Source organism: Prunus persica, chromosome G2 (assembly GCF_000346465.2).
Source record: "Prunus persica cultivar Lovell chromosome G2, Prunus_persica_NCBIv2, whole genome shotgun sequence".
Lineage (NCBI taxonomy): Eukaryota > Viridiplantae > Streptophyta > Magnoliopsida > Rosales > Rosaceae > Prunus > Prunus persica.
The window spans coordinates 13,307,395-13,335,303 of record NC_034010.1 but is presented as its reverse complement, the minus strand read 5'-3'; the positions used below and the strand labels follow the sequence as shown (position 1 = coordinate 13,335,303).

Below are 27,909 nucleotides of genomic sequence, written 5' to 3'. Positions count from 1 at the left end.
TTAAAAAAATGCTGCGAATCAGCGCCCAACACCTGGCGTGACAGATTCTGCAGCATAGCAGCGCAGGCCCCATTCTTTCCTCATTGCACATGGGCTATATTATGGTTGTGTGGGCTCCACACAAAAAAAAAAAAATTCTAGTCTAGGCAATAGCTGGACTGGTATTTGGCCCCAAATTTTGGTTTTCCCAAATTTTGGCCTCTTACTTTTATTAGGTTGGGAGATATATTGGGCCATAATTTGGGATTTTTTGGGTTTTGCCTCATGGATTGGAGATAGCCATCTCCAACCATGTTTGGGCTAAACTCAAATTTCCACCCTCCAAAATACAACTATTCATGTATTTTCTTGGACTCAAAATTTTTTTTTTCCTCCAACCTTACAAACTCATTATTTGAGTTCGCAACTTCATTAAATTCTTTAAGAATGATTAACTCCTAAATATTTTTTGTTGTTAATTTTTCTTGAGATTATTTTTGTTTCAACATTCGTGATTTAATTTTCTAAACATTTTAATCTAAAAAAATTGAAATTCCATAAACATAACATTTCTTTTCACTTGAAATTAAAATGAGAATGCCATTTGTAGAGTTTGAGAGTGAGATCTCATTTAGATAAATGAAAAATATTATTTTAACCATTTGATTTTAATTTTGACCATTGGATCTTCTTTTAGTCGTTAAAATCAAGTTGAAAAAAATCTGGATTGTTTATATCTATTTGAGAAAGCTTGAAAAATCACAAAAGGTTGGTTCCCATTGTTTGACATGTGGCCAACTTTTAAAGGCTCCAAAAGATTAGATACAGAATTTAAAAAAACAAGAAGATGCATCATTGGTTTTCAAAGGGAGCCGTTGGATTCCAATGTCCCTTTGATGTGAGCCTTCCACGTGTCCAGCAAGTTGGCTTTGTCCTATCATTCCTTCACATGTTGCGCAAGTTGGCTTCGACTTGGGGCCCACAGAAATTCGGCCTGGACTGGAAAGTTGGGCCAAATTCTGCCCAAGATTTCAGTCTGACCCAAATTGTCACCCCACCCTAACCGTGGTTAGAGAAGGTTTTTGGGGCTATAATCCTAACATTTGGGTTTGGCCATCATGGTTGGAGATGGCCTTAGTAGTGTGTGTATGTGTGTGTGTGTGTGTGTGTGTGTGTGTCTGTGTGAAACTCCCTTACCTTTGTAGTTTAAACTATTTCTTGTATTTAAAACTAAAAACTAAAAAACTACCTACCTACTGAAAACGTTCGAGTTTTTCTATTTAAACCCTGCACTTCTCTTTGTTCACCCTATATTCTAAGTTCACCCCATTTTCTAATTCAAATTTTCACAATTTCTAAAAAAATCCTACTATTTTCCTAAACTACCCTCCTAAATACACACCTAGTAGGAAAAAAAAAACTCATCAACCTCACACCCCACAGCTCACTATATTAACCTTCATTTATTTGTGTATGGTGTGGGTTCATCTACGTAGTCATTCCATAAATAGAATTTATTTTGGTTATCACTCATTTTGCCCAAATAAGGGCAGCATTGATCAAGCTCTTTGCTTGCATCAACAACACACGTCTTACAATTTGTGCTTGAGTCTTGTGGCCTTAACCTTAAACAGTTGAACAAATGTCAAATTCAGCGAGAGAAACTTCAAACTCTAGTGTAGAAATGATTGAACTTTTTCAAGTCTTTGAAAAGTCAATACACTTGCAACCCAACCTAGAAATATTTCACTCTATATTGATGATATTTTTTTTAATTTGTTTTGGTCTTTTATGACCAAATAACTTGTGAACTAAATTAAAAATACTTGTATTGATAATAAATAGAATTACAATAAGCCTTTGATCATAGCATCCTCATTAATTCTAGGAGGAGTCCCAAACCAAGAAATAATCTCACACTACAACCTTAATTGACAACCCACAAGCCACTATTTGTGTACTGTTAAAATTGGTAAAAGAGAAGAACTTGCTGAGAAATTTCTCTTTTCATTTATTTTTATTAAGCAAATACAAATCTTAAATACAAGAAAGGAAAAGTTGTACAAGCAAAGTTAACTAAACTTGTGCCTAAAGTCTTGCGTCCGATTACAATTAGAATAATGGAAAAATTGCATAAGAGCATATCCTACAATTATGGATTGACTTAAATGTGACTAAAGAGATTTTTTTATATTCTCAGTACATACCATATTTAGGGTTTGTGAAGAGAAGATGAGAGTGTGTTTCTTAGATTGAAAGAGAAAAGTAATCTGGCAATAGGGTGTAGAGGAGTTTGTGTTTTTCTAAAACTTAATATGAAGAGTGGTGGGGTGTGTGTATAGATGTACTAGGGTTAAGTATTAAATTGAATGACCTTTTTTATTTTTTTACACAATAATAAAACTTAAGCGCTTAGAGCATCCACAATGATGCTCTCTATTTCTTAGCTAAAATTTAGCTAAAAATATAAGAAAGCTATTTTAGGAGCTCTCTACAAAATTTCAACTCCAACAATACTTCATAATTTGGAGAGTCATAGCAAAGGACCCACTAGTATAGTGGTTTGGAGTATTTACTCCCTCAGACAAGATCCTGGGTTCGAGTCCTAGCATCTGTGTTGTGTGTGTGAGTCTAAATTTGGAGAGTCATAAATGTTATAACTCTTTTTTGATTGGTCCATCTGTATTAAAAAATAAAATAAAAAATAGTTAGCATTAAATAAAAGTTTGAAATACTCCTGTGTTCTGAAACTTGATATGGCCAAAGCTTATGATCGGGTGAAATTGGTATTTTTGGAACGTATAATACGTACAATGGAGTTCCCTAACTGTTTTATTAAGTTGTATGGGTTGTATTACAGCTGTCTTTTATTCTTTATTATTGCTTGGGAGACCGTTTGGTCGTATCAATCCTATTCGAGGTCTTCGCTAAGGCGATCCTATCTCCTCATATCTTTTCCTTATTGTTGCTTAAGGTTTTCTGCCTTGCTCCAAAAGGCTGACCGCGATTCTCGCATCTGTGGGGTTTCTATTGCTCCCTCTGCACCGTCTGTTAATCATTTATTTTTCGCTGATGACAGTCTTTTATTTTGTGATGTTGAGTCTTCACATATTATGAAGCTAAAACGGCTCTTTTGTCTCTATGAAGCACCTTCAGTCTAACAAATTAATTATGAGAAGTCTGCCCTTTGCTTCAGCCTATCTACCCTCGATCCTGTTCAAATCCAAATCCAGGCTTTATTGGGAGTGCTGATAGTCCCTTGTCATCAATGCTATTTGGGCATTTCTACTATAGCTGACAAAAAGAAATAAAAACACATGTTTCGTCCTATTAAAGATTGTGTTTGGAAGAAAATTTCTGGTTGGGAGGGTAAGCTAATTTCTAAGGCTAGGAAGGAGATTATGATAAAAGCCATATGTCAAGCCATGCCTACTTACTCTATGAGTGTTTTTCGTCTACCCTCTGGCTTATGCTCCTAAATTGAAAGCATATTTGCTCGTTATTGGTGGTCGAAAGGAAATGAGAAGGGCATTCATTGGAAGAATGGGAAAGCTCTCAGTAAGCATAAGACCGAGGGAGCATTTTTGCTCACCACTTTAACCTAATGTGTACCCTCACCACCCACCTTAACACGTGACATCTGTCCTTGAAAATAACTATAGTTAACTCTTTTGTTTAAAAAATTCTTTTTAAGTATTTCAAATAAAATAATAAAGTAAAATGATAATAAAATAACATTAAAAAAAAAAAAAACTCTCTCCTTGTCTCTCCCCCTTCCCGACCCAGCCCCACCACCTCGTCGACAGCTATTACGCCAAAACCAACCTGACCGTGTTTGAGATCATCAACCTCTTTGCCTCCAAGAAGCTCTCAGTGCAAGATATGGTCGTCCTCTTTGGGGACCAAACCATCGACTTCTTCATCGAAGGTCTTCAAGCCTCAACACCAAAAATAACAAGCCTGGATGAAAAGGGTTCTCTCATTTCACAACTTAGTTGTATTTTTGAAACTTTGTAATTGATTTGTTGAATCTTCAGAAAGGTTGCAGACAATTTGTATTTTGATAATGATTTATGACGATATGTATTTTCGCAACTTGCAGAGAGGGTTGGGTTAGTTGAGTACACACCAGATTTGATGACAGATTGGAGGTCGAAGCCGCTTGTGGGTTTCTTGGCCATGGTGGAGGGTGAACGAGATAGGGGGAAGGGTTGCTGGAGGGGCATGGTGGCTAGGGGTTGATGAAGGGGTGGCTGTAAAGAGAGATAGAGAATAGGGCTCTTGGGTAGGCTAGGTCGTGAAGGGGGCAGAGAGAAAGAGAGGTTTTTTTTAAAAAAAATAAAAATAAAAAATAAAAAAATTGTTATTTTATTATTGTTTTAACTTTATTTTTTGATTTAAAATACATTTAAAAATTTAAAAACAAAAAGTTATCTATAGTTAGTTTTAAGGACATGTGTCAAGCGTTAAGATGGGTGGTGAGTATACACATTGGGTTAAAGTGGTGAGCAAAAATGCTCGGACTAAAGTGGTTTGGGTTTCCATGAGCTTGTGAGTTTTAATCAAGCATAACTCGCAAAACAAGGATGGCACATTCTGGAATTTCCTAATTCTTTAATTGCCCACATATTTAAAGCTCGATATTTTTATGATTCTAATGTTTTTGCAAGCCCAAGAAGATTCTTCACCCTCCTTTACGTGACCCTCCATTTTATGGGGTCGTGAGTTATTATCTCTTGGTCTCCATTGGTGCATTGATGTTAGACGATTAGTAAAAATTTACTAGCATCTTTGGGTACCTCATCACCTTAATTTTACTGTTCAATCTAACCCCACCTTCTCGTGGACTTACGTGTCAGTGCTCTAATTACTACAAACAGATGATGGAATGTATATGAAATTTATCGTGTATTTGAATTTCCTGAAGCTGAACTCATTCTCTCTATTTCACTGGTGAGTGACAATGGTGATTGTCGAATCTGGTATTCTACTCGCAATGGCTGGTATAAGGTTATGAGTAGTTACTAGACTGCGTTGAAGTTTCAGAAACAGGTGGCCTCTTCATATACTTTTGGGTCTCCTTCCTCTATGTCCTAGAAACTTTGGAAACATCTTTGGAAGTTAAAAGTATCGTCGAAAGTGCAACATTTTTTATGGCGGATGGCCCAGAATGTTCTCCCTACCTGTGGTGTGCTTTATAAGAGAAAAATTACTCAAGATATTCACTACTTTCGTTGCACTGGACAGGTTGAAACAATTTGGGTTAGGCTCCATCCCTTGCTCCTTTACCTTCTCATGACACTGCAAGCTAGTTACTGGCTATGTGGGATGTTATCCCTCATGCCCAACATTCTCTGTTTGCTTTTATTCTTTGGTCCCTGTGGAATACTCGTAATGTTGTTCTTTTGGTTATGTTATGTTGCCCCCGGGCAAATTGTTTATTGTAAGAAGAACTATGATGCTGAGTTCCAAAAGGTCTTGCTTCTTCATCATAAACGGTCTTCTTTGCCAACTCCAGGGACATGGTGGCAATCCCCTCCTCTTGCCTCCTTTAAACTCAACGTTGATGGTGCTCTTAATTTGAATTCGGGATTACATGGTGTTGGTGTGGTTGTTAGGAACTCATCTGGTCAACTTTGTGGTGCGGTGGCGATGCAGGCTCCAAGTCTACTGTCGGTACTGGCTACTGAGTTGTTTGCCTTAGAAGTTAGAATTTCCTTTGCGGTAGATGCTTCCTTTTCGCTTTTAATAATTGAGTATGATTCTTTGATTGCAATCCAACTGCTTCTTAAAGAAGAGACTTGTTGTGGGAGCAAATTTCCCCACGAGAATATTCGGTTAGAAAGATTCCTCTTTCTTCTTCGCTGCCTCTTTCTCCTTGCAAAATAGAACAAATAAGAGGACCACACCCGGAGGGTGTTGGCCAAAGGCCTTCCGATGCCTAAGTCAGTTCAATCGATCCATAGAGAAACAATAGCTAAAATAGGGTACGAGATGTGTTTAATGTGTGAACCGGTCAGCCGGAGCCTTATGTAAAAGAGAGAGAGAAAAGAGGTGGCTAGGGTTTGAGAGGAATTTTTTGCAGAGTTTTAGTAGTAATTCTGACGTACCTCAACCCTTGTGTGTGGCTATCCTTTTATAGTGGTCTCGGAGGCCACGGTTTCAAAGGAATAATTCCGTAGATGGAAGGAAATTATTCCTCCCCTTTTTGGAATTGATTTGATTAATTAGGGATTTGATTTATTAGGGTAAATCAAATCCTGATTCAATTAGGTAACTCCTCATTTAATTGGGAATTGTGGTAATTGACCAAATCAATTCTCAACCCAATTAGGTAACGTTCAATTTAATTGGGTAATCCCCAATTAAATTGAGTAACTCCCAATCAGGTTGATTAATTCCCAATTAGGTCAAATAATCCCCAAATGGAATGAATTATTTGACCTAGGGTTTTGATTTAATTGGTTACCACACTTGTTATGCGGCAAAAGGGGTCATTATTAAGGAAATTCAACATCTTCTTTCATCTGCACCAACCAACTCTATTCGTTTTGTTCCCCGCACTGCTAATGGGGTTGCGGATCTACTAGCGCGCTCTTGCCTTTGTCAGGAGGACCTGTCTTTCTGATTTACGGATTCATCACTTTGATTGCATGATTGTCTATATGAAGACTATCCTCATAGTTTCAATATTTGACTTATTTGAAGTCTCTGGCATGTGTGGTACTTTTTTCTCCTCTAGGGTTTTGTCCCCTTGGGTTTTCCCAAGAAAGGTTTTAACGAGGCCACTTTATATATGTTGTTACCTCATGTAACGATTTGATTATGTAATGAAATACTATATTCTTCTCCAAAAAAAAAAAACAATAACAAAAGGACTACTTTGCATTTGTTTTAATAAATTGTTTATTTTTATTTTTTTACAAGTGATATTAGAGGAGGGACGAATCGAACCTAGGACATCGGGTGTAGGAGAATGCTCTTAACCACTTGAGCTATAAACTCCTTGCGTAAAATTGATTTGGTAAACATTTTTTAGTAAGGGTTTTTTTAAAGGATTTTTCATGTTTCATTATTAGGGTGTTTTCACATATTATTAATATTGGCACCCTAATAGGATCTCACACTGAAAAATTGTAAGAGCCAACGATTTGTTATAACCTGCTCGAGCAACAATAGGAGGTATTGTATTTGCCAAAATGTTACATATCTCTGTCAATATTTTTGTTGATTACTTTAGGGCTCTTGGGCTCGCGTGACTAATTAATATATTTGTATTACTTAATTATTGTTAAATTTCATAAAGGATTTTTTTATTTTTTTATAAATCGCATATGGGTCCTGAGGCTTGTGAAATTATCACATTTCGACCTTAAGGGTTACTCTTGGTTGTTCCATGTCAAAAAAAGAAAAAGAAAAACCTTAAGTCTATTTGTACAGTTCGACTAGACTTCACTTTGAATGTACATCAATTTTAAGTACCAAGTCTTATTCTTCAGATGCTTATTCTGAGAGAGGGCCAAAAAGAATATGTCAACCAGATTTTAGAGTTTTGTAGCTAGAACCCTAGAATAATATAGTTAGTTGCATCCAGGTTTGACACGTCCACCAAAACACAAGCACATAAATATGGGGAAATTTATGTAAGGACATTGCTCTAACAATTAAGCGCTTATGAATTGTTTACATTAAATCATAACAACTATAACCTTATTCATTAAGCAATTTAGCAACTATTATATAAACTAGAGAAATTATCATCAAACCCTACTTTGGGTTTTATACTGGTTTTATTTTTATATTTTTACAAAGCGATTTTCTAAACTACTTTAATCTACAAAGAGGGAGATTTGAATTTTGGCGTAAGGTGGCAAAGCACACTGCCTTGACCAAACTGGGCTACCCCACCACAAGTGATATTTCAAACCAGCTTTACACCTTTTTTTTGTTTTTGTTTTTGTTTTTTTCATCTATGTGTTCAGCCCTTGGTATAAAATTTTGTAGTAGCCTATCCCTTCGTCCACTCTTAATTGTAGTGTAATATTAATACAATTGGTATATTTCTTACAAAAACATCATTTCCATGTGATCAAGTCAAAATAGGTTTACAGTTTGTCGTCGGTTGGACCTGAAGATTATTAAAGACCTCTTGGAACTCTCGAGTTATGAACGCGTCATGCATCCTAGAAACTTAGTTTTTAGGTTGACATGCATTTAGGTTTAGAGGAATGAGAATCCTTGCTTAATGTTCAAGTATTGCCTTGGGTGACCCGGCCGGTCGTGTTTCTCCAAGAGCTTGATGTTCAAGGAGTCATCTTGTCAACCGGGTGAGTTTGGGGCAACCAGTCGAGTTGCTCTGAGAGTCTCATCTTCACCGACTCATCTGTCTTACCTGCCGTAAGTGTTCGGTGACAGATCGGTATGCACATCAAAAGTCAAATTTTGACCCTAGCTACTATTCCATCCCATATATATTTTTTTTTCCTTTTAAAGAGGGAAGATGTTCTTCAACTGGCAAAAGCTCTCCTATCTCTACATATGAGAGAGAGGTCCTTGGATCACTTACTCTTCAACATTTGAAATTTGAGAGAGAGCTTGAGGAAAACCCAAGCTAACGGTACTAAGATGTCCACATTGAAACAACCGCTAGAAACAGGCAATTTGGTGTAAGGGACAGTACTAACCCGAACATAACCCTACAAATATGTATAGTAGGTAGCTAGGTGGCTGGTTGAGACAAAAAAAACTAGGGGAAAAATAATAATAATAAAGCTGTAAAAATGCCAAACAAACCCCAACATATGAAGCAAATGACAGTCGATGAAGCAATAAGCATCCAAAGAATTGAAGCTGCAGGCACTGCTATATTGGTTATGAAGGGGGCGCGGGGGCAGGATACAGTTTACAAAGAGATGCTCAATAACCTACACATTTCTTTTTCTATATGGAGGCTCATCAATATGATTAAATTATGAAGTCTTACAACCCAAAAGTTTGGGAAAAATTGGGGAAAACTGTACATACTAGATTTCTTTGCCCTACAGAGATTATTACCGTGTTGTATGCTCCAATCTTATTATCCACAATTCGACAGTAATTTGCACAAAAAAAATGAAGAGATCTGCTTCTCCTTCAGGCTACCTGTCACGTAGGAGCAAAGTAACACAGGTCGCTCCAAGATAAATAAATTTCTCTGGATAGGAAAACCGCTCCAGCTTGCCTCTATTGCAACTTATAAGATATACTACAAATGGTAAGTCACCAAAATAAAAGCACCTTACACTGTACAAATGGTTAGCTGCAGATGCCAACACCGTCAACCCATTGCTTTATTGAACGAAGCTCCAGTTACCCTCACAATAAATAAGCTGTAATTCCACCATGGCAAACTCATTGTTTTATTGAACGAAGCTCCCAGTTACCCTCGCCATCAATGAGCCGTAATTCCAGAGCATGGAATGGAATTAGAGCAGGACGCTGAGAACATGCGAGAGAAAAAAAATTATGAAACTCAGAAGTAACTATGGTATAAAATTTTGAGGGAAATAACTAACATGCGGGAGCTAAATCACAAGAATATCCAACAGAGAGGCATTAAATCCATTGGTCCTTGCATTCCAACGATAAAACTAAATAAAAAAAATCACACAAGGCGACCTGATCTGAACCAGATAAAAGTCCTATAAAGTTATCTCATGTACACCAAAATGCAGAATGATATACCCCTCCATATAGTTATAGTAGTACTTACTTGTGAGGAGGTAACAACTGTGATACCCATGTCTTTTGCGAGCCGATAAAGTTGTTCTTCAACATCAACGCTCGTAGCACTGCCATGTATTCAAAAAAATAAACAAGGAAAAGGGAAAAGGAATAAAAAAAAAAGAGAAGAAGACATATATGTAGAACAAATATTAGATAACAGACATTTCTCTAGAGTGTAAAACGAAAAGACAAAAAAGAATGCGGAGCTGTCACGTACTTGGTGCATTCATCAAGGATGGCAAATTTAGGCTTGTGAAAAAATAGGCGTGCCTTGTAAAACACAAAGTATCAAGTCAGACAGCAAGCAAATCCTTGAAAGAGAATAAGAAAATTCATGCTCAAGCAAGATTTGAAACTAATATATTTGCTTACCATGCCTAATCTCTGCTGTTCTCCAAGGGAGAGAGTGTCCTCCCAATTCAGATTAGCATCCCAACCACCTTCTTCCCTTTCCAAAAGATAACTCAATCGGACATTCTCCAGAATAGTTCTCAACCGCATGTCTAGAATATTGGTGTGCTCAGAAGATTTTTCACCTGAATTGGAACAGTTACAATTTTCAAAACCCGATTGTGGAAAAGAGAATTATTATTTTTTTCTAGGTTGTTAGAGCACAATTTCAAAGGATAAGGTGTCTATCATACATGCTAACAAGGTATCTAGACTCATTTCCCCAAACTTCGTTTCCCTTTCTAATTATATTTCATGAGATTAAATCAACATCTTTATAGTTGGATACTACTGTACAGATTAGCATTTGAATACTGTCTGGATGTCAAAAGTGCTTTGTTGCTGCTACAATATTCCATAGGATTTGGATCACTAAACCTGCTGATTACAGTTGCACGTCCTATTAAATGAAGGCAAGATAAGGCTTTTCTGGCTATGCGTGGTGCACTCTGCGTGGTGGCCTCTAGGAGGCAAAGATCAATTATTTCACAGCTGGGATCTGTCTAAGGATCTAAATAGTTCATTGAATATTTGGTGATTAACTACCAGCGGACAGAAAGAAGAAATAGGTTTTGGCATCTGTAATTTACATGAAAGCTAGATTAAACACAAATCAAGAATTCAGAAGAACTGGTGTTATGACAGGAAATAAAAGAGCTTCATAGGGGAATGAAGGAACCCAGTTAGTCCACTCATTAGTTAATTTTCAAGGTCCTTTAGATTTATACTCGTTTTCCAGCCTATAAATTTGTGCTCTAATTCTGTACTGAAGTCAATTCTATATTTGGACTTCCTACTTTCATTTGCCAATGTGTAGAACCCCAAAACCCTAATTATTCATTTTTTGAAGGGATCGACCATTTTCTTTCACTACATAGCTCTACTCTTGCTCTTGTCATTCTCTTCCTTCCACCTGGAGTCTTACCTCTCTTGTCTCTATTAATTACAGATAGTTTCTTAATCATATCCTTTCTAAAATTGATTTCACTTAAATTTAACATTTCAAAACCTCATTTGATTCCTAGTTTCCTGAAATATGGGTTTTCTAATAACTACGAAGGATAGTTCATATGCTTATTACCACTTTTATCTTTCTAAAAATTCATTATACAATTATAATCTTTTTTAATCAAAAATATGAAATTGTATCTCTAGAACTCAGCATATGAAGTTTTTATTAAACATTGCAGAAAAGCATAACTTTTACTAATTTGAAAATAGCTCATTCTTTTCAACCTTGCACCTACTCCATTTTATTTATAACAGAGAAATTTGAGTGCTAGTGATAATTTTAATTCATTAAATTATCCATTCCCTTTAAAAGAAGAAAAAAAAAACTTGCCAGAATTCCGTATTCTGTTAATGAGTGCAAAATATATATAACCAATGAAATGAACACTTCAATCCCATACTTAATAAACCACGTCTAAATAAGAGAGAACAGAAAATAATAAGCAATACAGAAGCTGATATTATGAAAGAAATTCACCTTCTCGATACAACTTCAATGCCCTTAACTCAGCCTCCTCAAAAGATAGAGGATATATAATTTGATCCCTGAGTGTTCCCAAACATGTATAAGGCCGCTGAGGAACATAAAATACTCCACAACCAGATCCAACACCTTCTTTAACATGTTGTGATGGTTTAGTGATTCTTCCACTTGTGATGGGCCAAAGACCTCTAAGAACTCTAAAGACAGAACTTTTTCCACTCCCATTTGGACCTTCAAGCATTGCATACGTCTCAGATATAGATTTTTGTAGCAAGATAAAGATATAATGACTATGAGAACAAGAAAAAAAAAATTACACACTAACCAGTAACAAGCAAGCTTTTCCCAGGTACTATATCACATGTTAACTCCCTAGCCAATATCTTCTGTGATGGGGTGATGATATTAACTTCTGAGAAGGTAATGACATCTTCAGAATTATAATCCCTCCACTTAGATGGTGACTGAGTGTCAGCTTCGGAAGCCGCTGAATAACCAACAACTATGCTTGCATGAATGAATAAATGTCAGATAACTCAATATAAAAAAGGGTAAATTTAGGTTTATTCTAATTGAATTATCTGTACAACGATAAAAGAATATTCACTTAGAAACACAAGTAAGAAGATAGGCCTGACATGTTACAAAATGCAAAAACTTTAACACATGAAAAATTAAGAACGAAGAAAACTTAAAGAAAACTGAGTGGAAGTGAGGTTTTCTCAACGGGTCCTGTCTTTATGAAAGATGGGATGTCCTGTTTAGAGAATAACTATATATCTACATATGTCTGTTTCATATATGCCTTTGTAAGATCTTTGTATCTTTTTCATAAATATTATTCAGGTTATTTGTCAATGTTTCAGGCCACGGAAACCACCATTGCCCAAGGCATTAATTGTAAGGACCAAAACTTGTTTGATCAGTATATTTGTCTACTGACGGAAAGTTGTGAGCAACTAATGCCCCACAAAGTTTTCCTTATCCAGTAACTGCTTAAAATAATATGGAAATGCAAGCCCATCAATTTACATTATGCTTCACATCATAGAAGCCATCAACATGTTAGGCATTAATTTGAAATAAGCAAAACTCTCTTGAATGAATTTCACCTTTGATGGAGAGCAGGAGATGCTTTCATCTAAGTGGTAACTCATAGGAATGTGAAAAATTCAAAATTAGAATTAGAGATACCGAGGCACAAGTAATAGGGGAGTAGCGGTAGCACCAGCTAAGGCACACAAATTTTATCCATGCATCTGAAACTATTGGACAAACTACACTTGAACAAATTCTATAGACATGATTGTTGTTAGGATCAATAATACCATAGATAAATAATTGGCAAAAGAGTCTTCAGTTGCTATAAATGGACACAGCCTCTCAGCAAGTGGCTAAGGAAGCCCAAATCTGACCCTTCCCAGACCCCACAATGTTGGGAGCCTAAAGAAGCTTACCACCTTCTTGTATTTATAACAATCCATTAGAATCTAACTACATCTCACTCAAAATCATTATTAACTTCCCATCTACAAAGAGACACAAGGAACATATCTTAACTGTTATCCTGAAATAGATGGTCAACATCTAATTAAATAACAAAGCATTTAAGAAAAACTCTATAGACAAGGAAAAAATTGCTATACAAGTCAGTAATTTAAATTCATAAAAGTGATAGTCATTGAGCGAGGAAGATACAATCAATCTGAAAATGATGTAACTTTAATATGGTTGTTCAGGAACATAGAAAATGTACCAGACTGTGCAGCATCTAGAAGCTCTTCAAGCTCAAAAATTCTGTTGATGCCACCAGAGAGTTCAAGGAACTTTCTATGCAGTTCAAGAATGTCACCGAAAGCTAAAAAGCTTTGAGATACAACAGATGCTAAGAAACGCAATGCATGTGCCAGCTCACCTGAAAATGTTATAACATATGTGAGATACATATATTATTGTAAGTGCATCTTTACAATAATCACAAGTAAATCCACCTTGAGTGGATATTAATGCTCGGTCTCCCTTGTGTTCGATGGCATATAACAGGCTCAAACCCCAAGTCACATTATGTGGGAGTTGTTTCGTGGTAAAATCATCCAGAATTCCAAACAACCATTTCTTCTTTAAAAGAGACAAGGAATGATCGAGAAGTTCTTTGAATTTTGATTCAACCATCTGTTTAGTAATAGAAAGGAAAATCAATTAATTTACACATATAACGCATAAGTGGGTACTCAAAGTACAAACAATTCATAACAATGTTGAAATTTATTTGTGAACTTGTATAAGTTTCATAATTTGTTAAGTTTGAGATGAAACAACTCATCTATAATGTCATTTGAATTGTGTGATTCATTCCTTTATTTATTTATTTTTTAACTTAGTGATAAAGGAAAAGTGAATAAAATAATGAAGGGACACAAGAGAACACATCAGGGAGCCAGAATGACCTGCATCGTTTCACTTTATATATGATTTGGACAAAATACTGAATTAGATCTGCTCAAGGAGATGGTTGCCTCCCACAGTTCGATCTCATCACCTTTATATACTACATTAATTACTTAGCCCACCAATTCCAGCCAAAGTTTAGTCTCATACTCATTTGTTTGATTAGATGAGTACAAAAATGAAACTTAACTATTTGGAATATTTGCATCAAATTCATGGGCTGCGTCATATAAAAACTAATCAATAAATCCAACCAAGGGGAAACAATGCTTTAACAGTCTCAAATATAAATTTATATTTACAGAAATTCCGTAAGCATGTATGCAGCAAGTCAATGACGATTCTTTAAGATAAAAGCCTAGAGTTCAAACAAAGACACGAGGATTTCAGGAGGCTTACAGCTTTTTCTCTAGAACCTCCCCCAAAGAAAGCAACAGATTCAGCATGAGCACGCAGTCTCTCGTGCATAAACCTAGTTTAAGAAAATTGTCATATTTGGAGAGTGATGTTTACAACAATGGCTCAGCATCAGCAATATAGGAATCAACTAAAATGAAGTTACCTGAAGGTTCCTTCAAGTTGTTGCTCACGACTTGCCAAATCACCAAATTCAGGGGTAACAGACCTCAAAAAGCCAAGACCCAGCAACATGTAAGCATACAATATAACAACACCTCTCCGACCAGTCAAAAGCTTCATTCTCCAGGTGAACCTTGTAAATAGCAACAGCACCCCAAGAGTAAGATGAAAAAAGAAAAATGAAACACCTAGCATTTGACGCTCTGCCAACAAAAGAAAAACCCACCAACAATAAAAGAAGCCAATCCAACTTTCAGAAACTCAAATAAGAGGATCCCGAGAAACAAAGCCCAGTACAATTTTGAACTTAAACTAGGTAAAGAGCTCAGAGCTAACCAAAGAATGTCCACAGAAGGCTTTATCATTCCTGTAACCAGTCCCGACAAGTCAGTAGTTAACTTTTCTAGGTCCTGAGTTATTCTCTGATCAGCATCTATCTTCTTGCTTGACATGTTGAACACCTACAGTATATAGCATTGACCATGAATCTGGTACCATTCTCATATTTTTATTTATTAAACAGCTTAAAAAACATACAAACGCTGCCAACAGATCAAAATAATCAGCACGTGAAAAGATTTATGGATATGTACAACTTTAAACAACATTTTGAAAAATCCTCAACCGAAAAAAAAACACTTCCAGAATTAGATGAATATAGAAAAAACACCAAGAAAAGAAAATTGATCAAACATTTCAGTATGGCTACCTTATAAAATGCATTATTTCTTAAGTAATTTTTGAGTAAATGTTGAGTTAAACGAATCCTCCACCCAAGTGCTAGCCTGGCTGTCAAGTGCCTACGCAACAAAAACAGAATTCACATTATGATAAGAGGATTCACACTAAGTTCCTTCATGAACCAAGATTTAAACACACATATACATATACATATACATATGATAAGAGCACCATCAGGTTGTGGCACACATGAAGTCTCATGATTAGATACCCTTTAAGGATCATCTCTACAAAAAATCAGTCAAATTGGAAATTGGTTAGTCATGTTCATCAGAATATACAGCCTCAACTAGGCGAACAAGAGTTTCCAATTTCGCTGATATTTTGAAGGGATCCTTGAAGGGGGCCTAAAAGAATAGATGGATCGAATACTGGAAGGACATGCAGAAGACAATGTGTTCCTTCCCTCTCTAGAAGTTTTGGCAACAGAAAAAGATACTCGCAAAAAAAAAAAATATATAAAAAAATAAAAAAAAAAAGAAGGAAAAAGATATTCTGCAGCTTCAACATGTACACTTCAGTAAAGTTATACAAAAAGAAGAAAACATATTCCAGTAAGTTCAAAAACTATAAAGGTGTTCAGAGAGTTTGCAAAAAATAAAAAATTCATACAAATCTATAGTGGTTAAGAAAATTTTAGAATCTATTGAATACCGAAATTACCTTAAAGAAGGTGCAATGAAGGATGATGCAGCACTCTGCAGAACACTAACGCCAATTAAACGAATAAAGGCTGCCTTATCCTGCTCCAAAACAAATTTCACAGTGGTTCCTGCATAAATTAATTAACCACATAAATTGAGAGTGTAACAAGGAATTACAAGATAAATTTCGGTTTTGGCCCTCAATATAGGCTTCTGTTTCCCCAGAAGGTTGGAGTTTATCTGTTACTGCCATTTTGTTAGGCTGGAAAGTCGATGTGTGTTAGGTGTTGTGTTTTGTTCGGGTTTCGTTTTAGCATTAACGCATTTGTGTTACTACTTTGTTTTCTTTGTAGTAAGTCATACTTTCCTTCGAACTGTACAGTTTTTCAGCAATTAAATTTGTCTTCTTTTCGAAAATAAACAAGTAAATAAATGAACCACAAAATCGCATAATCTCTCAAACACTCATATGCTTATTAAGGGAAGAGAAAATACCATTTAAGGAAGCAATACGATCTGAAATCCATGTTCTCGATACCACGAGAAAAGCAACTGCAAGCAGTTGTGCTCCTTGTTTATCAAGAACTGTGGGAATCTGAAATAAAGAAACATAACTTCAGGATCTTAAAGGATGGTTAGAAGTTTGAACACAGCCTGCCATAAATAATATACTACCACAATCAGGATGCCTCAATAAAAAGCAATACAACCAAACAATCATCAAATATACTACAAAACAAGAGGACAAAAGATTTAAAGTTACAGGGAACAGACCACAATTTCATTAGCAGTGAATCAAGGTGAAAGGTAGCGCAACCTTTAGTCTTTTACCATGAATGTTATTTCATATTGTTATGTGACCTTAAAGACACATAATAATAAAAATCTCAGCAACAGGTATTCTTAGTAATTTCAGGTTATTTATTTTTGATGGGTTATTGGAGGCATTGATGAAACTATTGTCATACAGAAATCCTTATAAATTGATGATATATGGAAGTAAATGTGATCTAGAGGAATTAAAATATACCTAAAAATGCCAAAAATAGAAACCTACCATTTATCACTATGATGGCAGACAGCAGAACATCACATAACATCCATCTGTAACATGATTTGAAGTAACAGAACAAAATACTCACCAGTACTTTGAACATGGCTGCTACCCTCAATGGCAAAGCTCGAGGATCCCTTCGGAGCTGTGGAACAAATGGATGTGTAACATTATGATCCTCGGAAGGAGACACTGCTATCACCTCACCAATGTAAGATTGTGCCTTCGAATTTGAGATTGTAGAATCCTTCAAATGAATTAACAAACAGATTTGTTAAACCAAAACAGTCATATATCCAGAATCAGCATAAAAAATTAAATAACAAATTTACTCAGACCCTTCTAGTCGTGGCAAATGCACGTTGAACTGTCAATGCATCACTCTGTCGGGTTGTCTCAGACAACATCATATTTGCCCCACCTTCATTAAGGAGAGGAGAATCCTCCCTGGAATTATAAGGGAAAATTCTAAGAAAGAAATATCTACTATATCAAAACTAATAGAAAAAAATGGTGTAAGATAACAAAACTTGCAACCCAACCTTTTGAACTGAACACTCCAACCACCTTCACCATCCAAGGACAACACCACATCATGAAATGCAACTAGAGCCGGACGATGTGAGATAGTAATGCATGACGTTCCCATCGCTCGAACTTTAGCACAAAAACGTTCCTCCATATCAGTTGTGACAGCACTTGTGCACTCATCAAGAATTGCAAATTTAGGCTTATGATAGAAAAGTCTAGCCATCCCCAATCTTTGTTGCTCCCCAAGAGATAATTCATCACCCCAATTTATTTCTTTCTCAGGTGGATACCGGTCTAACAAATACTCGAGGTCAACCTTCAAAACAGAACACAAAAATTCCCGCCAATAATTAGGTCAGCATACAAACTTCTAATGGAATCATCACAATATTTAGGATCTACACATAACAAAAATGACAAGGAGGAAAAGGATCAAATGGAGAAATCACATTTCTCAATAACTCCACCATTCCACTGTGTGTAAGTGGTTCAACCTCTTGATCTACGGTAAGAGGATAAATCAACTGGTCCCGAAGTGTTCCAACAGCTGTGTATGGTCTTTGTGGTACATAAAAAATTTCTTTATTGAGATCAGTACCAACACCAGGTTTCACAATATGGCCAGATACCAAGGGCCAGAGACCTCCTAGAACTCGGAAAAGTGAGCTCTTCCCGCTACCATTTGGTCCTACAGTAAGATTTCAGCATATTATAAGTTCAATGTACTTATCAACATACACACACATAGTCATAGTAAAAGTTCAACATATCAAAATCAATAGATACTTTGACTTACACACAACACATATTATAAGTACAACTTGTCAAAGTCAGCATATACCTTGACAGACAAACAGACAAACACATGCAGTATGAATCTTGAGGTACTATTTCTGCATTCCCCTAACCAGATCTACCCACGTTAGGATTGCTTGTTCTATAATGGCTGACCAAGTTTGATGGATTTGCTCTCTGAGAAAAGAAGTTCCGCTCCTGGAGAGGAACTTTAGGACACCCTCAGGGAAATGCATCCGGTGTGTACCTAATCAAGTAGCTCTAGAAGTATGTGTACAAGCACTAATGAGAGACATGATATTGTTCATGAAGGCTTTGAAGCCCCAACACCATGGTTCGCAGCCACATGCTCTAACCCTCATAGATACAGGCCCCACCCCATCTCCATTAGATCTGTTCCTGGAACTACCATAAACACACACATACTCACTCACTCACTCACTCACTCACCCATTTTATAAGTTCAATATGTCAAAATGAGCAGATACTTTGATTCCAAAGGCATGTAAACTATGAAGAAAGAAGAAGAAAATGTAAACAAAAGTCATGCATATAGCACCCTAAACTTATTTTTGTAATTTAAAAAACAAAGTGAATTGTACCATTAATTACATACTCTGGAAGACTACAATTAGTCCAGAAACCATGCTTCAAAACCACCTACTAAACAAGCCACCACCAGAAGGATCATTAAGAGATAAATGAAGCTAAATGTTGATTTTTAAAATGGCAGGCTACGCAGTGTTGTACAGTAATTTTTGGTTTTTAGCAAATCACACTTAAATAAATAAAAAAGGGAGTAAAGGGGAACAACAAAATGGTGTCGTTTGGGTCTAAAATTTTTCAAAACAAAAAATTAAAAATAGAACCTCAGCAACTAACAGTGCACCTTGCCTCTGTCATGTATGCCAAATGTGACATCTGCTATACAAGCAGTGGCTTGAGACAATTTGCTGACTCATTACAACGTCACGACGTGTGCTTAAAGAACGCTTTGCAAAATGCTGGTAATTTTTATTCATTTATAGATCTACCAAAATATTATCATGTAAAACCAAATTTTGTTTTGCACTTAATAATACAATTGAGGCAGAAACTGGCAAGAAACACAATAGATAAGAATGTAAGGACAGCAATGACACACAGGAAACAAGTGCAAATAGAACGAAATAGTACCATAGGACACACAGTGGTTACCTGTAATCAAAAGATTAGATCCTGATTCGACCCTAAGTGACAAATTATCCACCAAAACATTACCCGTTGGGGTAACAACCTGAAAAACACCTTCACTATAAAACCATATAATGGACAAAAATGGTACAACCAACAGGTAGAAATTTTAGTAAATTACACACACCTTGACACCAGCAAATTCAATGTAATCAGCTTCACTAAAGCAATTTCTGCTCCCAGAAGATTTACCATTGACCACACTTAGCTCTCTTGATATGGCCAGTAATTCATGAATGCGATCAGCATAACCACTGTGAAGAAAAAAAGGATGGGTCAAATTAGAAAGAGTCGGGCACAGGGCATGCTTTATGACCATACATACACAAAGACACCTTCGAATGAAACCTTATTCTATTCATACAAAAAGTTCCATTTCGAAATTGCAAGAGTTACCAGAGAAAATTTCCTATTTCCTATTTCCAATTCACCCAAAATCAGTTACCTGAGACGATTAAGCCGCCTTGAACTTATAGAAAGAGTTCCCAAAGACTGAAATAGTGAAATTATGACACTAGTATGATATCTTAAATTGCTTAACATCTCTGCGCGGCCTAAAGTTGAAGTGTCAGGCCTCAGATGGCCTGAGAAGAAGGGCTCAATAATCAGTATAACAGCCACTGTAGCACCAAGATACTTCAATAAAAAATCTTGAATCATGCCAAACCACCAATGGTCATGAAGGACAACACGCATATGCCCAATCAGAGTTTCAAACTTCTTCTTAATATGAAATTCTTCCCTACTTTCTCCACCATAAAATGCCACACTTTCTGCATGTGTCCTTAATCGTGAATGAAGTTGTCGGTACTCCCCTTCCAATTGTTGTTCTTTGGACATTAGTTTCCCAAAAGCAGGAGAAAAATTTCTTATCGTGGCCCCTGCTCCTATTACATATGCCTGAAAGATAAGAGGTTCAGGTGGCAAACTACAAATGACAATATTTACCATCTTAACTGAAAGTTATGAGAAGGTGATCAGATTGACAAGACATCTAATCTATTTACTCTAAGTTCGCAAATTAGTGCAATAAATAATTACCAATATCCAGAAAACATATTTAGGACTGGCGTAAGAACACAGCCGCCAAGTATAAAGCAAACCATCAGTGACAGCTGTCAAATCATCCTGTACAATTTCACTCAACTCTGAACAGAACTTTGGCACATCACTTGCAATTCTTTGTTCAGGATTAGTTATCCGACCATCGACATGAGACATTTTGTAGTATGCGATATTCTGAGAATCAAACAAGAATTAAAACACCAAAAAAATCATCACAATGCAAAGATAAGGCCCAACAATATAATGCATACCAATAAAGACCCATATTTTCTTGGTCAGCTTACAGTGAGAGGCAAAGATATTAAAGCAAATTTGCACATTCTTTATGAAACACAATCCATTTTCTTCCAAATCAATATTCAAGAGTAATAGCAATCGAACTCGCATGAAAATTAAATATAAGATCATTAAAAGAAAAGGGCATCTGGACACTGAACTCTCCACCAAATCAACGTACAAATTATTTGTAGACTAGAAATTATATTCTTTAGAGACTATACTAAAAATTGACATTCTAAGAAGAAAAAAGTTTCAAAGGAGTCAAAAGACGCAAAACAACATAATATGAATGGTAGCTGGTCTCCCAACTCAAAATCTAGTTCAAAATTACTCTGAAGGATGTCATCAAGATTTCCAAAAACTAGGCAGATCACCACTTATATGTTGCAATAATTACAAAACCAAATTGACAATTAGGATTGCCACTTTTTAAAGGTCCTGGAGGACAGATCAGGAGGTGCCAGCTTTTGAGAATGCTAAAATATTGAGGAACTTGAAGGGGAGATAGAGGTCTGGTAAGCAGTTAGTCTGGTAACATCTTTGGTCGCTTTGCCTTTATTCAATTCATTATTCCAATAAACCCCCTTCATTATTTATCATGCAATCTATTGACTTTTCCTCTCATTCCAAGTACATTCATCAATCAGATAAGACTAGCAAATAGAGATTCTCAAAGGCCATGAATTTAAATGGAAACGATTTAGTGATAAACACAGAGGGATTTACCCATTACGATCAAGGCATGTACTAAAACTACTTGACATTTTCATGGGAATTTGAAATTTATGTGAAGAAGTCAAAATTAAAGGTGACTGAAAGAACTTTTTATATATCAACAATAATCAATACTTAGAGAAACAAAACAACCGCTGGACTTTTCCCCCTCAAGATGAAAAGATAGGTAGCACCCTTGCAAACATTCTTACACTAAGATAATCAAAGCAAACAGAAAAATTTCTTAGTCACTATTGATTCAACTTAAATAACACGGGCATAGGCTTGAGTAAATGGAAAATACTGCAGTAAACAAACTTCAAGGAAATAAAATCACAACAGAAATCAAGTCAATTAGGTATCTCATTCTTGATGACTTCTTTACAGTTCTTCCTTTTCTTGATGTATTGGTACCAGTATAATATAATAAAACCAATGTTGCTCACAAATATTAACAAATCAAACATGAAAACTGACACGGTTTCCATATTCGTTGAGTATAAAGATGTGAAGCCATTTGAAAGAAAATATAAAGAAAGAAACTGAAGGTGAGAGGAAGACTAGAACACAATGCATTATTAAGTAATAAGCAAATAATAATTAAAAAAAGGTAACATCGGTGGATAGTAAAAATAACTACCTCAAAATAATGGGAATGAATAAGTTTTGTCAATATTTTTCTGAACCGCAGGCTTAAGGTCCCCGTGATATACTTTGAAGTAGAATGCATGGTTGATACAAGAAAACATAATAAAATATTTTCCGAGATCAGTCGAAGAAATAATGGCACGCGTCGAAGGAAAGCTGCACGGAATAAAAATCCTTGAACTTTTGCTAGCCTGTTGCTCAAAGCAGTTCGCAACACCTGCAAGCAAAATAAGTGTTGAGATAAGCATATATGCTTCAAATTGAGAAGATTGACCCAATCCATGCTCCAAACTATAGGTATTCCGTAGAAGCAGAAAATCAAAATTTAGCTTGCTTTCCATTAAAGTTCTCTTTTATTCATATCTTGTCCAAGATTAACAAATGCATGAAACCTTTCTTTGCAATTTCTAATGATCATCCTCCTCCAATCCAAGCTAGTATATACACATTTGCTTCGTGTAAAAGTACAAGTGCATGTTATTAGGTTGTGCGAGGGCAATGGGTATGCAACGGGTGTGTGCATGTATACGCATGCATGCTTGTAAGGGAGTGCACCTAGGTAAAACCGTCAGTCAAAACGATACATGTAGCAATATCATGTTAATGAAGTAGAGGCCATGCATGAGCACTTTCATGACTAACACAAGGCCAGCTGTTGGCCATAGATCATACATTAGAATATAATATACTTACAAGAATCAATCATATTTCGATTTCCCATATGCTATATGCAGAGACATAATTTTCATTTGATTTGTATGGTGACCTTCTCATAATCTTTTTCTTCCTTTTATAAGAATTACAAAAGCAATACACAATACATCCCTGGTGTAGCTAGGACATAGGCAATTTAACAAAGACTGCAAAACAGAGCTGAGAAACATACCTATCATACAATATAGCCTGAAAAGAACTATCCCAAAATTCTAAAGATACTGACGCCCAAAGGGAAGCCTAAAAATGAACTCTGTCCAAGAGAAGATTCTAAGACCTCATAATTTTTTGACTTGAAGGTGAGACTCCTAGAAGAATTTGTATGATTCTAAAGAGTCCCTAGATTTCTTAAATTCTTTTAATTCCAACCACACCCTTAAAATGTTTAGAAGGGACACAAGGAATCCACTCTGCCACAGTGAAAACAGCTCTTCCTCCCTATTCTCGTCAATTGTTATATTACTGTCGCACTAAACCACCCAGAAAGATGCAAAAACAGTTCAACACCACAGGGTAAAATTGTTCATCTCGACTCACATGCCAACAAAAGTTCCTCGAGCAGAAAATAGCAGCTTCTGAGAGTCGCCCAATCCAAACCAACAACCAAGATTACTATTACAAATTTGAACAGTAGAGCTATCTCTTTTGAAGCATGCCAAGGGTATTGAATTTTACGTGGAACACAAACCAAGCTAGTAACTGAACTTTGCTAACCCCAACTCAAAATGGACTTACAAGAGCCAAATGTAGGGAATTTTGGGTTACCCAACAAGGATATCAAAAAAAGGACTCACAAGAAAACACCCCAGATCCCTGAACACCCAAATTCTCATGTCAGCACAGGTGGGATGCAAAGAGAGGTTACTAATACAAAAAATATGTCAGAAAATTCATCAACCCCCTTATCATTAAGATTTCACCTAAAGATTAGATTCCAAGAACAAAACCCAGTAGTGAGAGAAACAAGGGAAGAAATAGTGGCATTACAGTTCACAGAAGATCCATACAGAATTGGAAACAATGTTTGGAAAGATGATTCCATAATCAAGTGTTCTCTCAAAAGTATTCACCCTCCCCATCCAAAGCTAATGCTCAAACCTTAGGTGGCAGTTTGGCCTCTCAAGTTGCATGAAAGGGGTCATAAAGAGAGAAAAAATTGTCCATTAATTTTTTGAATAAGATTTACAAAAGGACTCCCAAAGACTCCAACTTCCATAGTCTTCTCTTTGGCCTAGATAGAACCAAGAACATGTTCTCCAAGAGGGCCAATAAGTCTGTTAGCTTCCCACCCCATGATCATTCAAGTTTCTACAAAAACTAAAGTTCCAACTGAAAGGAGAAGAAAAAGACTCTGGACACAAACTTGCAAGGAATATCATGTGAATTGAGATAATCTATATAATTGAGGAAAAATGTACAAAAGTTACTACCTCCCACTCAACACTCTTCCCAAAACCTCACCCTCTTTCTGTTTCTCACCCCAACCTGACAATAAGAAATAAACAAAGGAAGACCTTGAGAGATATCTTTTTGAGGACATCAAGTTCGAACCAATGATGAAAATGTCGGCCATGTAGGAAGTACCTGCCTTCCAATTTAAGGATATTTCGGGGGATATATCGATATCATTTCGGCATCAGTGTACATTGATGTTGTTGGTTTTATTTGGATTAGAATAATCATTAGATTAATTGGATACGTAGTTTGATTAAATGGTTGGGTTAGTAGATGGTTATTCAATTAAGATTTAATTTGGTTCATATTTGACTTAATTAGAGAGTTAAAACAATGCTTCCAGATTGTTTTTGGTTTGAATATGCATCTTCTTTAGTATTACCTTCAAAAATCATGAAAATTTTCTGGGAGGGGGAAGAAATAGGCTTACCCCTAGTATTGGTATTGGCATTCTAAAAATTTGACATATTGGATGATATACCGTCCTATCAAGCCAATATTTTCGTCCTTGGTTTGAACCACTAATCACAATTATGAAATTCCACCCCTTATTGGGAAACCCATAGTTACTTCTAATGACTGGAACCCAAAGAGCCTCACTCTCCTCTTGCTGGAACCTCTATATCCACTTTCCAAGTAAACTTCATTTCTCCTTACCAAGTTCCAAACACCTAAACCCTCTTTTTCATTCACCTGTGACACCGAAGTCCATATAAACAAATCATCCCTAAACCCCTTAACTTATGCATCTCCTTTCCTTTTTCCCTGAGCCTAGTCAAACCATCCACCACAAGATTAAGTAAGAAAGGAGAAAGCAAAACTTCTTGCCTTAACCCTCTTGATGCTCCAAATTTACCCCTTGATCTCCCATTAACTACATTTGAAAAATTAACTGAGTTCAAACGCCCCCTTATCCATTTCCTCAAACAGCCCCAAAATCCTTTCGTTCCAAATCCAATTCCAAGAAGGCCCAATCCGCATAGTCATAGGCCTTCATAAAATCAAAGGCTCAAGTGCAAACCTATGATAGCACCAATTTGATAACTAAAAATGTTTCTTGTCAAGGTTTAAGTGCAGAAAGTAAGTTAAAAGTACATTGGAGCCACAATACAAACAAAAACTGTCAACTAGGTAACACTTTCTAATTTTAACACCCACATTTATAGAAATAAGTACAGTAAACATTGAAATGGTTGACTTATGAAGTTTGAGTTGAAATAGTAAAAGAAAATCAAAGAGTGGTTTACTTCTGTCCACATATTATTTCCCACAAGGGATATTTCAATCTTGTTGATGTTCTTTTGCATACTCATAATTTAGCGTAATAGAGATTAATTCACAGCCAAAAAAAAAAAGTAATTCCCAAGTAAACAAAGAAGATCAAGCTTTGTATCTAAGATATGTACAGACCAGAAGCTTACCACTATAGAGACTAAAGCTAAAAGATCCCTCACACCCATTTGGCCCATCTCAGATAAGAGAATTGCAGCAAGAACTTGAAGCGACTTCAATCCCCCTTTCTTTCGTGGAGGTTTCTTTAACTTATGATCATTCATCACGACCTTCTCCGTTGTTTCTTCATTATCATTCAGCCCATTATAATGACCAAGAGCATCATGCTTTTTATGGTTTAACCGTGATTGAACATATGCAACAGTCCCACCAGCAACCACGATACCAGTGGCAAGTAGTAAAGTTTTCCTGTGCAGTAATACATTATTAGCATAATGCCTCTTATCAAAAGGACAATAATACTAGAATAATTTCATTGCCAACTTAGCGAAGACACAGAAGGCATTGAATATAAGTAAGTTGAAGATAAAAGTATATATAGTAAGAAATAAAATACTTTCACCCTCAAACCGCACCATATGCCAGTACCCACCATAATAGTTATATGAGAACATAAGCAGAAAAATCAACACACAAGGAAGAGAATTCGGAGAAGAAAATTCAAAAATTAGTAATTTGGAAAAGAATACAAGCAAGAATTTGAAGGCTGCACATAAAATTAAGACATAAATCGTGTAGTAGATCGGATCTAGCAACACCCAGATACGAACCAATCAAAGAATCAAACCCCATCAACAGAAATAGAGAAAAATGAACACTGCCCAAATCACTACACGTGTATCAAAGAGTAAATTGAGATTCTCAGGAACCGTTTAGGGTTAAAAATGATGCAATTAGCTATACAATAAGAGTCACTATTAAAAACTGTAAACAGAGATTGATAGATTGGTTGATTGATTGATTACCTCCTCGACGCCATGAAACTCCGGCCATGCTCAGTTAATTGCAGCAGCTGAAGCGAAGGCATGGCTGACCACTCAACAATCAAGCACCCAACTACAGCTACTGGGTGGCTCTGCTTCTTCTTCTACCTGTTAGGCTCTTCAGCTTCTCAAATGGACCGACATAACCAGCACTCTTTCTCTCTTCAGCTTCCCTTTTTTCTCTGTTTGGGCTTTTCTTCTTTTGTTGTTTTGGTTTGTGGGTTGAAATTAAAATTCTCTAGCCAGGGGGTTTAAAAACGAAAAATAATAATAATGAGCGAGGGGCTTAAGATGAAAATAAAAAAGCCGACCGGGCTGGCCGAATTTGTCAGAAATTCTCATGTAACTAACCGTGTGACGTTTGATGATCATGTACAATTCATGGAGGGCAGCAGCGTGGGGAGATGTGTAGGTCTGCTGAAACCGTGGAAATGCTACCTTCTGTGGCTAATTGGCTGTTTGCCTTCTTTGCGTGGGCAATTTGTCAATCCAACCAACCGGCTTCTTATCCGACCCCAAATGTTCACATTTGTAAATGATGGAATTTCTAACTGCATCATTTAAAATTTCTGCAAATTTTAGCGTGCGGATGGATGTCATGTACGTAAAATTTAGGAAATTATGGAAATTACGATTTCACATATTTGGATAGTCATAAAAGATTTGTTTCTGAATTTCATTAGAAGTGAAAATACATAGTTTTAAGATATTTTGTTTTGTGACTTGCACATGCTTCTTTATTAATGGTAGTTGAGAAAATGTATCATCATCTATATATAAAGTAAAAGACAGAAAATGGTGAAACATTCAAATATCCCGAAAATATTGGTTCAATAAAATTTTTAAACACACAAATTTAATTAAAACTAGGTAAAATGGTAAAACACCACTGGCTTTAAAAAAAAAACACAAAAAAAGTGTCGTGTTGTGCTAACATAGGTGAAGAACGGTTTACAACCTTCGAAGAACGGTTGCCCAGAAAAAGAAGAGCTGAAGAATGTGGAGAAAACTTCCACAAGTTTAGAACCCACGAAGCTGGCGATT

At 36.2% G+C, this 27,909-nt stretch overlaps 1 protein-coding gene across 3 annotated transcripts; it reads right to left on the bottom strand.

Moving 5' to 3' along the window:
• On the bottom strand, positions 8,782–27,366 carry LOC18787928 (ABC transporter D family member 1). Of its 3 annotated transcripts, none has more exons than XR_002270118.1 (26): positions 26,848–27,366; positions 26,011–26,290; positions 22,413–22,637; positions 20,756–20,953; positions 20,160–20,614; positions 19,842–19,968; positions 19,679–19,757; positions 18,136–18,374; positions 17,698–18,002; positions 17,494–17,602; positions 17,244–17,402; positions 16,597–16,696; positions 16,121–16,229; positions 15,426–15,516; positions 15,053–15,177; positions 14,700–14,849; positions 14,537–14,609; positions 13,681–13,861; positions 13,446–13,604; positions 12,015–12,191; positions 11,684–11,920; positions 10,117–10,280; positions 9,962–10,014; positions 9,731–9,809; positions 9,256–9,456; positions 8,782–9,120 (listed from the first exon to the last, which is right to left on the bottom strand). XR_002270118.1 is itself a non-coding variant. In XM_020556695.1 (26 exons), the coding sequence occupies exons 2-26, from the start codon at positions 26,907–26,909 to the stop codon at positions 9,370–9,372; spliced, it is 4,023 nt and encodes a 1,340-aa protein (XP_020412284.1). In that variant the 5' UTR covers positions 26,910–27,103; positions 27,217–27,366; the 3' UTR covers positions 8,782–9,369. The 3 variants fall into 3 exon arrangements, 1 of the variants encoding a protein (XP_020412284.1); XR_002270117.1 differs by having other exon boundaries at positions 9,261–9,456; XM_020556695.1 differs by having other exon boundaries at positions 8,782–9,456; positions 26,848–27,103; positions 27,217–27,366.

Excerpts from the sequence above, each read along its gene's own strand:
- LOC18787928 (XM_020556695.1), bottom strand. The coding sequence starts at position 26,909 with ATGCCTTCGCTTCAGCTGCTGCAATTAACTGAGCATGGCCGGAGTTTC. Across the intron at positions 20,954-22,412 it reads TTCATTCCCATTATTTTGAG|AATATCGCATACTACAAAAT; the intron begins GTAGTTATTTTT and ends TTTGATTCTCAG. Across the intron at positions 18,003-18,135 it reads TGGTGGAGTTATTGAGAAAT|GTTGACCTCGAGTATTTGTT; the intron begins GTGATTTCTCCA and ends TCTGTTTTGAAG.